The sequence below is a fragment of the Marmota flaviventris genome, chromosome 8, assembly GCF_047511675.1.
Source record: "Marmota flaviventris isolate mMarFla1 chromosome 8, mMarFla1.hap1, whole genome shotgun sequence".
NCBI classification, from domain to species: Eukaryota; Metazoa; Chordata; class Mammalia; order Rodentia; family Sciuridae; genus Marmota; species Marmota flaviventris.
Window position 1 is genome coordinate 2,651,193 of NC_092505.1, and position 14,078 is coordinate 2,665,270.

The 14,078-nt window shown below is 49.3% G+C and overlaps 1 protein-coding gene across 7 annotated transcripts in view; it reads right to left on the bottom strand.

The window, feature by feature from the left end:
* Positions 1-14,078, bottom strand: part of Pknox1 (PBX/knotted 1 homeobox 1) — a 57,630-nt gene that overhangs the window by 4,708 nt on the left and 38,844 nt on the right. For 6 of the 7 annotated variants that reach the window (XM_027929051.2, XM_071615001.1, XM_027929050.2 and 3 more), the window contains 5 exons: positions 13,797-13,896; positions 12,784-12,881; positions 7,436-7,564; positions 4,626-4,702; positions 1,300-1,472 (listed from right to left, as the gene is read on the bottom strand). In XM_027929051.2, the coding sequence (XP_027784852.1) occupies positions 1,300-1,472; positions 4,626-4,702; positions 7,436-7,564; positions 12,784-12,881; positions 13,797-13,896 (577 nt within the window). The remainder of the gene's footprint in view (positions 1-1,299; positions 1,473-4,625; positions 4,703-7,435; positions 7,565-12,783; positions 12,882-13,796; positions 13,897-14,078) is intronic. The other variant, XM_027929054.2, reaches the window with a different exon arrangement.

Consider the following 14,078-nt stretch of genomic DNA (forward strand, 5'->3'; position numbering starts at 1 on the left):
TCACCTGAGGGATTACTGGAAAAGAGTCTTGGGGCTCACAGAGCCCAGCCTGGAAAACCACCCACAGGCCCTGGGTGGAGACTCCGGAAGCTCAGCCCTACACTGAGAACTCCTGTGGACACCATAGAAATCGTGAGAGCCAGACCCAGAAGGATCAAACTGTTCCCAAGTAGTCTAGCTGGAGTCCAGAACAAAGCTCAGGAAGACTCACAGGGAAACAGACCAAGGCATGATGTCTGACCCAGAGAGATGAGCAGGAGGCAGACAGGCAGACAGGCAGAAAACTTACCCAGAACTGACAGACGTGGAGTAGACCAGGCACTGACACGCACCACAACTGCGTGCTGTGTTCAAAAGTGAGGAGGCACATAAACCACACAAAGCTCAAGCAGAACTTGTGGAAAGATGAAAAGTACAGTGTCTAAGATGATCATCATCATCATCTTAATAACCCAACTGTATGGGATTCAGGTCAGATGAAGCACTGGAGAAGAAAGATTAGTGAAGTAAAAGGAGAGCAGTAAAAACTGTACAAAATAAAATAAAGAAATTGAAGAGAGAATCAATTTAAACTACCTAATACATGGGCAATTGATGTTCTTATACTTCAAGAAAAAATGGAGCTGAGGGTGGTAGTGCACACCTGTAGTCCCAGCAATCTGAGAGGCTGAGGCGGGAGGATCTCAGGTTCAAAGTGAGCAACTGAAGAAGACCCTCACCAACTTAGTGGGTCTCTGACTCAAAAGAAAAAAAAAAAAAAAAAGAAGCGGGGATGCTGAAGATGTGGCTCAGGGGTACAGCACCGGGGTCCAATCCCCAATACTGAAAGAAAACAGCGATGATGATAATAATAATAAATGCACTCTGAACTTGAAGAGCTCAGGTAACCAGAAAGATATTATGATGCATGAGCATGGTGGCCCGTGACAGGGAGAGGAGGATGGAGGTCCAAGGGAATAAACAGAAGCAAGAGGTGGGCACGTGGCCTAAAAGGTAAGATGGCTGGTGAGGAGAACAAGATCAACTCCACCATCTGCACTGAAGTTGAGAAGAGAAGCAAAGATGGACGCACAGGACAGAGCACCTTGCCGACTGCGTCTTGGACAGGACACCTTGCCGACGACTGTGTCTTTGAGACACAATGGTTTCAAATGTGTAAGTCGAATGTCCCAAAGTGCCCTGCGGGAGCCGCTCCCTCACACCTCCGCAGGCAGCTCCCTGGGTGGTGGCCTCCTCACAGCAAGGGCACCCACCCGGCCTCTCCCTCTGCACTCTCACTCTACCCGTGGCGCTGCCCACCTTCTGACATGCTGAGCTCGCTCGGCGCTGGCTGTGCCACTCCCGACGCGATGGAGTCGGGCCAGAACCTTTGGACTGGCCTGTTCTGAGCAGTTTTTTTCTTTGTTTTGGGGGTCTCTGAACAACTGGAATCCAACATTGGCTGGAGAATTCGTCTTCTGGCATTGATGAACCTGTGTGTAGACAAAATGAAATTTAGGATAAAGTGACCTTTATAAAGACCTGTACAGAACCAACAAGTACTTTTGGGGAGTGGGGAGTACTAGGATTGAACCCGGGTTGCTTTACCACTCAGCTACATCCACAGCCCTTTTTATATTTTTATTTTGAGGCAGAATCTAAGTTGCTTAGGGCCTCACTACGTTGCACAGACTGGCCTTGAATCTGTGATCCTCTTGCCTCAGCCTCCCAAGTCACTGGGATTACAGGTGTGGCCTCTGCACCTGACATCAAACACAGCTTTATGAACCATGCCAAAAAGACTGACTCCTAATCTCCCACTAATTGAATAAACATGTCAGAGGAATGACAAGCATATTCATTATTTAAATCTCCAGAAAAAAAAAAAAAAACCTGCTGGTTTAAAAATTACTATTCTTATTTAAATAAGAAGGCCATTTTTTTGTTTTTTTGCTTAGTGTCTGTGAATCCGATATAATTGACATTATTTTCTCTAAGGAGGAAGACTGCTGCAGGCTGCAGTAGGAACTGACATCTCCTTACTCCTGAGGCTACAAGGCAGCCTGATCTGCCTGCCCTTCCCAGCATGGTACCTCTGGCAGCCGCCAGTCAAGCCTCCAGGAAGTGTCCTGGTCCATAAAGCAGAAGCCTGAGGTCAGACCTTCATCTTCTCAAAAAGACCCGTTCTAAATGACCCTAAATGACGAGCCCCTCTTCATCAGCTACCCTGAACCCCAGCTGACAGGTACCTGTGCAGGGTAGGGGGGCGATCCCTGATGGACTCTGGCTGCTCTGTAAGACTCAGACCTCACAGCCGAGCTGGACTCCCACTGAGACTTCAGCAAAAACCACAAGGTGGCAAGGCAGTGGGCCTGGCCTCAAGCCAAGTACGACTGAGAAAGGGCTGCTGCTTCCCACTGCATCCTCAAATGCACCAAGCTATGTCTTCAAATCTGAGAAGGGGAGGGCAAGAAGGAGCTCACCCCAAACCACTCCTCCTCCTGGGCTGCTGGCGCAGGAGGACAGATGACCCTTCCTGAACCCCCTCCTGGTGCTGCTCCCAGTGCTCACAGAGCTGCTTGGCTACAGAGCCAGCTGCAATGTAAAGATAACCATTGACGCCCAATTAAACGGAACCTATTCAGGTTCGCACACTATTTCTTTTTTCCCCACTTTTTCATTGGTGCATTATAATTGAACGTAATGATGGGATTTGTTGTTACGCATTCATACATGCACACAATTACAATGTGGCCAATGTCACTCCCCAGCACTTCAGGTTCACACAGTGTCTCTAATCTAATGTAGAAACGCTAAAGTAAATGAGCTTCCGTTTCAGTGGTATGAGGGACAGGCAGTTAACCCCTTGCTAGATCCACACATGCCACCTCTATGAGCTAGACCTGGTCATAGATGGGGCAGCCATTCGCAGGTGTCACAGAAACTAAAGCACTGCTTTTGACCCAGCTTCCCTCTTTAGATGCCCTCATCTGTAAAACACCAGGGCCAGAAGAGCATCAGCTCCAAGGCTGCTCCACTTGAGGCTTTAAGATGAGGACAACTCAAAACGATCTGAGGACATGCTCTCACCAGGAGTTGGACTGCACTCGGGGAAATGGCTGGTCCCTGCATCACCAGCACTTGAGGGTGGCACCTGGCTAAGGGTGCCACTTGGTCCTAGAACCCTGCCTCGGCGGGAAGGCCCCCAGTTGCTTCTCAGCCCTCCTTTCTGTCTCCCTATTCATACTGATACTAGCAGAGGCCCACGATAATAATGGCCACGTTCCATCCATTCAAAATGTAAGTTTTGTAAATAAAAGGAAAGAAAGCTCCAGAAACTAAAAATAGCTACAAATATTAAAGGATTTTAGAATTTTTAGAATTTAAAAAAAGTCATGTTACTAATTTTAAAAACTAAAAGCTAATATAAGGCCTTCTAAATAGGACAGTCCTGGAACTCAACAGTAGCATGTTGGGGGACATGAGAAAGTCACAAATGGGTGAAAGCAGGGAGCACACAGCAGGGAATACCCTAGGGCAGGCCCAGTGCCTCTGGCATCGTTTGCCTACCATCACCCGCGATAAGACTCAACGGTTGACACTCCAGCACGCCTGCGTGGACATGACTAAGACAGGCTTGGCGAGTGACAGGCGTCTTAGCAATAACACACTTGAAACCTTTACAGTTTTGTTAGCACTCTGTTTAAGAGACTTCATAGGAAATGACTCAAGCAGTATGTTCTACATTACTATTCAAATAAAAACAACAGCACAAACGCAAGAAAATAGAAATATTTAACGCAACACCAAAGCATTCCTCTGCATCTATGATTGTACAAACAGGAAAATTTAATTGTTTATATTGGAACTTAGACAAGTCTACATTTCAGCATAAAGTAAATAGTAAATCGTAGTGTTGCTACTTTTTAAAAAGCAGCACTTGTGCTACAATAGGGTTAAATGTAGGAGGCCGACATGGCTTCCTACAGCTGAACAATAGAAATGAGACCACTGAGTAGACCCTGAGTGGCGCGACACTCCTGTGCGAGCCCTGGAGGTATGAGTGGCAGCTCTTGTGGAGGGAAACGTGGCCAGGACCCCACTGCCCACCACAACTGTGACCCCAGGATCAGAAGGGACGTTTCTTTCATTAACACAGATCCCACCCTGCACTGGGTGTGACTCTGGGGACAGCTCTAGGCTCTGCTGTGCAGTAGAACAACTGCAGGAACAGACAGCAGAGGGACTGTGTCTTTAAGCTGCAGGTGGAAAGTGACAGCAGTTTCCAAAAGGAGAACAGAGGGTCCCCCAGGGTTAGCACACCTCACTGTCACCACTCTTGCCATTGAAGTCATCCACTAAAACATCCCAGTTTTGAAGGAATGTAGGGCTGGGCAGCAACACCACAGAGAAACCCTCTAATCAGGAGAGCGGGATGTACTCACAGTGAGAAGTGACAATTACAAGCAGGGTTGAAATCTGGGCTCGCTTATTCCCAGGTACCAGCCACTGACTGCAGCACTGCTGACAGACTGCTGCCCGTTAAGAGCACGCACACTTGTTCAGCAGAGTTTCCCATTTACCAGTGCCAGCCCTTCCAAGGCCCTCTGGTGGTAAAGGCAATTTCAGAAAGTGGTGCGTCTTACCAGTTGTTGACTTGGAGTAGTGTCAAGTTTGTCTGAGCGGCAATCTGCTTCTTCTCATCTTCTGTTGGGTAAGGATGCTAAAAATAAAGAGGATTGCCATGGACTTTGATTTTTGAAAAGGAAACCAAGATTATCTAGGCAAAATACAAGCATGCAAGTAAGTATTAAAAAAAAAAATGGTCGGGCTGGGGATGTGGCTCAAGTGGTAATGTGCTCGCCTGGCATGAGCGGGGCGCTGGGTTCGATCCTCAGCACCACATAAAAATAAAGATGTTGGTGTCCACTGAAAACTAAAAAAAAAATAAAAATAAAAAAATTCTCTCTCTTAAAAAAAAAAATGGTGTTGACAATGCTTTTAACCAAAACCTAACTTACAAATAACTTTTTTTGGAAATAACCCAGGACAGAATGAATCATTTCTCCTTGCTGCTCAAGAACATCCAGGGCTGTAGACGCTGGTCAGTGCCCGGAGATATGGCCAGCCACACGCCCTCGGGTGCTCAGGGGAGGACCAGGCAGCAGGAGCAGCAGCCCTGCTGTGAGGTGTGCTGTGCCACCCCAGGTGAGCACACGACACCGCCACAGACCTGCAGGGAGCCCACTGAGGCTCTGTTTATGAACAATAAGCCACATCCACTACAAGAGGTGAGTGGGCAGTGGGGCCCATGAGTCCCCTGCCACAGCACACACACACACACACACACACACACTTCTATGACCCTGCACGTCCCCTGCCATTCCTGGAGGCCCCTCGGCACCCTTTGAGACAAAGACTGTCACACGTCAGCTGTGGATGGGTGGAAGCAGGCTGCTCCAGGGCCTGTCACATGGCAGGTGACAGGAGAATGAACTGGGGATGTGCTGTCATCTAAGGCTCTCTCAGGATCCAGTCCTGCTGGACTGACCTGGCACCACAGACTATGTTGACAAAGGCCGTGTGTTGCAGGCTGGTGCTACTGGGAACTGGTGCAACCTTCAGGACATGGGGCCTCCTGGCAGGTCTTTGGACCTCTGGGAGAGAACCTCAAGGTTATGGGGCTTGTGGGGCCTCGGCCCCCTGCTCTTTCTCTTTGCTTCCTGGCCCTGGGGTGAGCACTTGCTGTGCCAGTCATTCTTTGTCTGCTACCCAACACTCCTGCCAGAGACCCAGAGCTCTTGGTCTGCTCAGTCGTGCCTCAGAACCTCTGCCTCTGTGAGCCAGAATAAACCTTTTCTTCTTTGTAAGGTGATTATCTCAGGTATACTTTTATAATGAGGGAAAGCTGACTAACACACCTATGCTGTCCATGAAGAACCAAATCTGGGGCTGTGGCTGAGAGGGTCCACTGCACGCAGCATCCCTCTCTTAGGTATGATAGAAACACTCCACTTACTAGACAAAACAAAACAGAGTTAAACCAGAGCAAATATCAGAACTCCCAGAAGTACCAAAGGAGAAAAATCTCTCCTTTGGTACTTCTCGCCAATAGGTGTCTGTGCATGGAGACCAAGAAGACTTTCTTCTAAAACTGCACGCAAAGATCCCTTATTTTGGACCACTGGGTCCCCAGGCGTGAATGGCACTCACAGTAGGAGACGGGTATTTGCTGTGGTTTGACTTTAAACACTTGATGAAATCTGCAAAAGTCCCTGCACACTGAGGTAGGAATGAATCCACATCAGACTCACTCAGCAGCCAGCTTATTTCTGGGAAACTGATCAGTAGGATAATTCAAGCTGATTCAACAGATGAGTATGTGGCTCTGAGTTCAAGGTTGTGGAAACAAACATTCTTTCTGTTTTTAAAAAGCTCATTACACAGAAATAAGGCAGAAAACATGAGCACACAGCCATAAACAAACAGCACCCGCTGCTGCTCAAGGGAGGAGGGGTCCCATAGAAACAGGGGCAAGGGACAGGAAAGGCAGTGCAAGCCAAAACATCACCCTAATGGCTCCCAGGAGCAGGGCAAGTGCTGAGGAAAGAAGGTGCCAACCCCCACTTCTGCCGAGCTGTGGCTGCTGTCGCAAGCCCGCACCCTGGCTGTGGGGACCCCAGGGCGCGCTTCCTCACTCGCTGCTGTTCCCCATGTGTCCAGCGCCTCTGGCCCTCCTCCCTGTGTGCGCTGGCCATATGCACCCCTCATAGGACAGGGGGCCTCATGCACTCTCCTCAGAGAGCCGAGCCTGATCACTCCTGCCCCTGGCACTCGACCAGGGAGTCACTCTGGCTGCTCCCTGGTTAGGTGACTGGCCACAACCCACTATGTTGCCAGCTGGACAGGTGTGTCACTGTGCTTCCTGAGATGTCCTGGGGACTCGGAGGCCATGAGGTGCACACGTAACACTGGACAAGCTGTGCTCCCTGCTGGGTCAGACTCACATCCAGGTACACGAGCCCGTGTGCTGCTGCCTTGTTAGTAGGAGCCCATGTGCTCCTCAACCTTGTCTGCCCTCCTTCCAATCCAACATAAAAGCACTGCCACTTCCAGAGGTTTGGCCTACTGGCATCTCTTCTCAGCCCACTTCTCCACCCATTCACCTCCGTCCCTCTCGTGGGTTGAGTTCTATATCACATACATAACCAGCCCAAGTGTACTTGACTTCCTGTCCACCTATGAGATCCTTACTGTAAGTTTCTTGGAGCCATTTGTTTGGGAACCCCCTGTCCTTTGGGAACCCCCTGCCCTATGCTCAACCCATTATGACACTCAACAAAACACTAATACTTAGGATCAGGCCTTCGAGACACATACATGAATTTTTCCATGACACACAGCCAGGAGGAAAGACTTCAGAGAGCTGCCCACAGCACCAGCCCACTGATCTTACCCCTATGTGCTGAAAGAGCCAGGACCGCATCACGTTGGTGGCGTGCTTTGGCAGGACACCTCTCTTGTTCTTGGATGAGCTATCATCTTGGTGCAGGATGCTGAGGTCTTGGTTCAACTGTAACTGAAGCTTTTGCACAATTGAAAGCTGATGTTAGAGACACCAAGCAATGACACACGCAAGCAGGCTACGCTATGACTTCAGCTAGAGGGACAGCTGAGGTCTTCCAGGTTGTGTGATGGGGCGCACTAACAGGATTCACGCTGAGATTGTGAGGTGTTGTGAAGTAATCTCCCTCCCTGGCATCTCCCAAGGGGTAAGTGAAGACTTTCTGTGTACTAGTGAGCTGACTGCTGGCTGGCAGCCCCTGGGGGACTTCAGGATGGGGGAGGGCATGGGAAAGACCAAGGTAGGATCCCAGGGACTTTCAGCCTCAACCACTGGGGAGGGGCTGGGCAGAAGGTTAAGCTGATGGCCAATGGCCAGAGATTCAACAACTATGCCTATGTAATGAGGCCTGCGAGAAACCCCAAAGACAGGGCTCTGCGTCCTTCCAGGTTGCTGGGTGTGTGGAGGCTCCTGGAAGGTGCTGTACCCCGAGAGGGCATGGGAGCTCCTCCCTCCCTCAGCCTGCACCAGGAAGCCTTCATCTGTGGCATCTCCTCATGGCCTTTATAATAATCTGATAAGCCCCCAGGTTTTCCCCTGAGTTCTGGGAGCCACTCAACGTAATTCAATCTGAGGAGGGGTCATGGGCACCCCAATCTACAGCTGTTTGGTCAGAAGCATAGGTCACAACATGGGGCCTGTGACTGGCCTCCGAAGTGGGGGCCATCTTGGGGACCGGTGGGATCTGATGCCACTATCTAGGTAGACTGTGTCCGAGCTACACTGAATAAGAGGATGCCCAGCTGGCATCAACTGCCTGCTGGTGGGGAGAAGACCCCCTGCTGCGAGCTCCCAGAACCTTCTCTGTCGACTGCTGTGGTGTGAGTGCCGAGCGAAAGCAGCTGGTTTCTCTGTCTCCAGGACGTGGTTCTCCACATCCTCACTCCACGTGGGGACTCGGCTCAGCAGGGACCCCTGGCCTGAGAAGGCAGAGGGGATAGAGGCTAAGGGGGCCTTCGAGCCTGAGCCAGTGTTCCTCAGGTAGGTGAAGCCCAGGGCTACCACACCCAACCCCTGTTCCCACCTGTGCCTCCTGCAGGGGAACAGCGACAACACCCCACTGCCTGGCCCAGGAGAGATTCCAGGCCACCAATAAGAATGGACAGGGATGCTACAAAGCACCACTTGAGAGGAATGTGCAGGCTGAGCAGAGGGTGAGCCACAATGGCCCACACGGCAGAAGAGGCCCAGGCCTGGAAGACAGCCCCTCAGCCAGAGAGCTCCAGGGAGATCTTAGCAGCACCGATCCAGACACTCATGGGACAAACCAAAACAGCCTGTGACCATGGCAGTACTGTGACCATGGCCACCAACTTATCTCTGCAGGACCACTCCTGACAACACTGACCCTGACATGGACTTGGGCAACCGTGTATTTTATATGCCTGCAAATCCAGCACCACACGGACAGTGCCAAATACCACGAGGACAGAGCGAGGAAGAGGGCATGAGAATGAGGCCCCCTTCCCGGACGAAAGGCAAAGCCAGGCATTTGAAAGGATGTTACGTGATAGGATTTTACTTAGAAACAGAAGAAAACAGCAGAAGAAACTACAAAGGGTTTGCAGGTGACCTACGGGGCAGGTGTGGATGGCCTGAGCTGCGACCCACAGAAACACTGAAAGTAACCGAGAGGGCAAGGGGCAACCCTGCAGATAAGTGGAGCTGTGCAAATAACCCTGCGGTAGAAAGGGAGGGCAGACAACAACCTCATCCTGACCACTCCTCCCTTTATCAAGCATGTCTTCAGGTGGGTCCTTGTGAGCAGCATAATCGAAGGATTTCAGTGAACACACCACCCAAGGACAGATCCACTGCAGCCTGCCTACTAGGCCCTGTGTGAACAGGCCAGCATGTCCTGCACGGCGATGACTCCCTCCTGGGGACCAGCACCGCACATCACCAGCTCCTCACATGAGCAAAGGATGTTAGACCACCTAAGCTTGGACATGCTGCCCCAGGCAGGGAGCCCTGTACGACAGTGGACAGCAATGTGGAAAGAGGGTCCCAGGGTCATCTGCACAGCATCTAGGATGTGGCACATGTATTGGTGGCAGCTTTTAGCCAGGTTTGTAGTAAGAATCAGGAACAAGAAGCAGAGTGGAAATAGGTGGAAAACTTACAGTTTAGCCAAAAAAAATCCATGAAAAATTGGAGCCAAGGAAGATGCGGTTGCCATTAAAGAGATTAGTACCATAAAGAAAAATCAAGTACTGTGCACAGAGACTGTAGGAAAGAGCCTTGAAGGCATTTCAGAATTGGCCAGGCCCCAACCACTGCAGGCTAAAGGACATGAAAGTATAAAGTGATCAGAAGGACCTTCCTCTGAGAAGAGACAGCCAACGCATCCAGCTCTCAGAGAGCCACAGAGGAAGTTGTCTCCTCTGTTCAGCCATCCTGGCACTCAGAGGCCACTACAGCTACGGGCCAGTGGGACTGGCTACTGCTCTCACTGGCAGCAGTCTTTGGCACTGTCCGTGTGGTGCTGGATTTGCAGGCATATAAAATACAAGTTGTGGGATCCCAGAGGCTTCCATTGAGACTTTAAAGGGATGTCTGGGGGACAAGTGATGTGTGGCAGGGTAAGAATCCCTATAATAAGCTCCTGAGAGAATGGTGCATAAAGCCATGAGAGTAAAGTCAGAGCTGCAATGGAGACCCCAGAAGATAAAAAACGCCAAGAGCATGCAGCATCTGTCAAGGAAAGCGGCAGGCAGTGAGCAGACCCAATTCAAGAGAGAGAGAGCATGTGAACTGCCCAGGGAAGTCCACAGGGCAGGCCTACCTAAGCCCTTTGGAGAGAACATTACACCAACACATGCTCTGGTTACTGGATGGAACTAGAGGATTTAATGTTTGTTCCGCTGCGTTTCACTCTTACCTTGGTCTGATGTTTCCTAGGTATTCTATTCCTACTTTTCAGAATAAGAATGTTTACACTGTGACATGGTATACTGGATGCATGTAGCTGGCTTTTTGATTTTTACAGGGGTTCACAGCTAAGAGGTTGCTGTAAGCCTTAGAGGAGATTTGAAACTTGGACTTTCTGAGAAATGTTGGAACTGTTCTGGAGACTTGAGGACTCTTGGAGATGGATCAAATGTATTCTGCATTATGAGAGGAATGAGTCTTGGGGTCAGGGTTAGAATGTTATAGTTCTGACCTGGAATGTCCCCCAACCCAAAGACTCCAAAGATGTTGAAGACCAGTCCCCAGTGCAGCCATGTTGAGAGGTGGGGCTTTTGGGAAGTGCCTGGATCATGAGGGCTTGAGGCTCATCAATGAATTAATCCATGGATGGACTGGTAACCAAATGGACTCCTGGCAGATGGCGGGGCCCAGCTGAAGGAAGTGGGTCCTGGGGGGCACGCCTTTTATGACTATGCTATGTCCTCAGCCCCTTCCTGTCTCTCTCTGTACTTCCTGTGCCAGGAGATAAGCAGCTGAGCTCTTCAACGCCCTCCCTGCCATGATGTTCTGCCTCATCACAAACCCTTCAGTGAGGGGCCCAAACAATGGACCAAAATCTCTGAAACCAGGAACCAAAATAAACCTTTCCTCCTTCAAGTTGATCTCATTGGGTATTTGGTCACAGTGGTGGAAAACTAACAAGGGGGTATAAGCAGAAGTAGAGGACAAGCAATGTCATGGACAGAGGGGCTCTGCAATTGGGACTAAAAGGGAGTCACAGTCCCCAAAGTCTAGCTGAAAGATCGGAGAGTTCTACTGAAGCACTACACACTGTGCAGTTTGCTATTTAAATTGTTGCTGAAAAAACTCAGTTAAATAGAAAACATCCTTCTTAAATAACAAGACAAGGCACTGGACCTGGAAATGTTTTCCTCTAAAAAATAATGTGATCCAGGGGGCTGGGGCTCAACGGTAGTGCGCTCGCTTAACATGTGTGAGGCACGGGGTTTGATCCTCAGCACCACATAAAAACACATAAAATAAAGGTATTGTGTCCATCTACAAATAAAAAAAATAATAATGTGATCCTAGGAAACTATTCTGCAAACAGACACAGTTTTATTGTCACAGACATCTTAAAGAAAACCAGAGGGAAAGAGGACTGGCCAGAGAATCAAGGAGCAGCCCCAGTGGGATCTAGCTCCTCCCCTAGGCAGGTCTGGGCCAGGGCAGCCCCCACAGCCCAGATGGTCCCTGAAGCCCCCCAGCCTCACAGTGGTCCCTGTCTCATGGCCTATGGCTCTAGTCCACTCTGTCCAACAAGACCAGTTAAGTTCAAGAAGGCAGCCCCAGACTGCCTACGCTGCTGGGTGCTGCCCAGGGCTGCTCGGACTTGCTTTTGTGCATTCAGTAAAACACCAACATCCCTAAGGCTAGACACAGATAGCTCTTAACAAGGATGTGGAAAATGTCCATGCAGGTCACAGACAAAGATCTAACACAAAAAAAGAATCAATGCTCTTAAAATCAGAACTGTAAATTAAACTTGGCCTTTCTGATTACCTAACTTGATCAAAGTAAAAAATGTGTATGCATCGGCAGAATTTAAAGTGATACTTCAGCCTAGTAGATCTAAACTCCTTACTTTACCACAAAGGCACAGGAAAAGGCAGCATGACCCAAGGTTACACTATGTCAGAGTCATCTCTGCTCTGACCCCGCTGCTTGCACAGTCACCTTCAGTGTTCTGGGAGCTGAACACCCGAAGGCAGGAGCCCTGAGAGAGCAGGGGTTGAGAGCCACCCGAGAAGCCCCCTCCATCTCTCATCAGACACACTGAAGATGTACAACAGGGAGGCCTGAAGAACTCCTGTGCTTGGGACCACAGGAGCAGCGTCATACTGGAGGTCCCCTGCTGGAGGTGTAGGCCACGCCCTGTAGGGGTGAAAACCTTGCCCAGCTCTTATGCACCTGCTGGGCCTCAGACCCCAGATAGATATGCAAAGTAAACCCGCACACAAGTCTGCCTCAGCACGGGCCACGGGCTGCTTCTGGGGTCATGAATGACTTTCTTGCTTCTTTAGACTCCTGAGTTCTGCAAATTTTCCTCTGAGGGAGATGAGGAATGAAAAGAAACACTGACATGCAGACCAACTAGAGAGGGCTCCAGGAGGATGATGCTCACCCAGAAGGGCCAGCGCAGCCTGCTGTACCATGCAGCACACAGGGCAGCACCTACCCCCAAACCCTCCAGAGGAGGGCAGACATACCTGGGAGTTCTGGATCCTAATTGTCCCAGGTGACAAGGCCTGTGTGACCACTTGGCCTTGTGGAGTCACGACTGTGACAGGCTGGTACACTGTGCCTCCTCAAAAGGGAGAAGAAAATTTAAAAGTTAAACTACTTTCAAGTCTTAAGGATTTAAAACATTTTTATTGATATGCTTATGGAATATAACTTATGGAATAAAATCTTTAGTTTGAGGAGGTTGTAATCATTCCAAACAGTCAAAAATACTTTGCAAGTTGACTTGTCACTATACATGATCACCCAAGTTCACTGACAGGCCACACTCAGGTGCCTTGAGTCCTGCAGTGTCGGGAAGCACTGGCCGACGAACAGCTAGGCACCCTTTCCCTCTGCCGGGCAGCCGTCTCCTATAATTGCACGTATTAAGGACTTGGCCAAAGGTGCCGATAATACATTTTCATCCTAGCTCTGCCCCGGAGGTTCCCACCAATGGCGCTGTGAAGTTTTTCACAATGCCATTGTGAGTACAATGCTCTCTCTTTCTATATGCCCTTTTCATGTTTATGATGTTTTGTTTTTCTAATATCCTACACATACCAGGGAACGCTGGAATCTGCACCCTCCTGTAATGCTTTTGTTATACAAATATACTGAATCAAGGCTAAATTTTCACGTGACTGTCATCAATTCATGCTATAACTTAGGATTTTCCAGGTGCTGCTACAAGCACAATTAAAAACTATGTTATCTGGAAATCATAATTGGTTTTTCCTTATATTTCCAACTCTGATATAAAACCTTTTTCCTTTCCAAAGCACATTTTGCATAATGTATTTGTGGAGAATTAACAAGAAATAGGCATTCAAGAAGCTCTATATTCTGACACTACCAAATCAGGAACCAACATTAGTTAAAATACTGTGAGATCAAGAACAAAATTAAACATTCAAAAATTATATACTCATTCTAAAACAATAGGACCTGTTTTCTGCGCAAGCTCATGTAGAAAGCACCTGCTTTGCCATGGCCCTACCTGCCACCGTCGCCATGGTCACATTTCCCTGTTGCAGGGCGGAGGCAGGAACCACGATCCCCTGTGGGCTGAGTGTGCCTGTGATGGCACTTTGAATCTGCTGAAATCAGAACACACATGTTGTGGGAATTATTAGAAAACGGGAACCCCTGTGAAAACCTCAAAGCAAGCAGCACGATGATATCTCGGGAAAGGAAAGGGAGGGTGGGCCCAGAGTACAGTCAGATGCCAAGGCTTTCACAGACAGAAACCAAGAGAGGCAAGGCTGACTGTTGGACACAA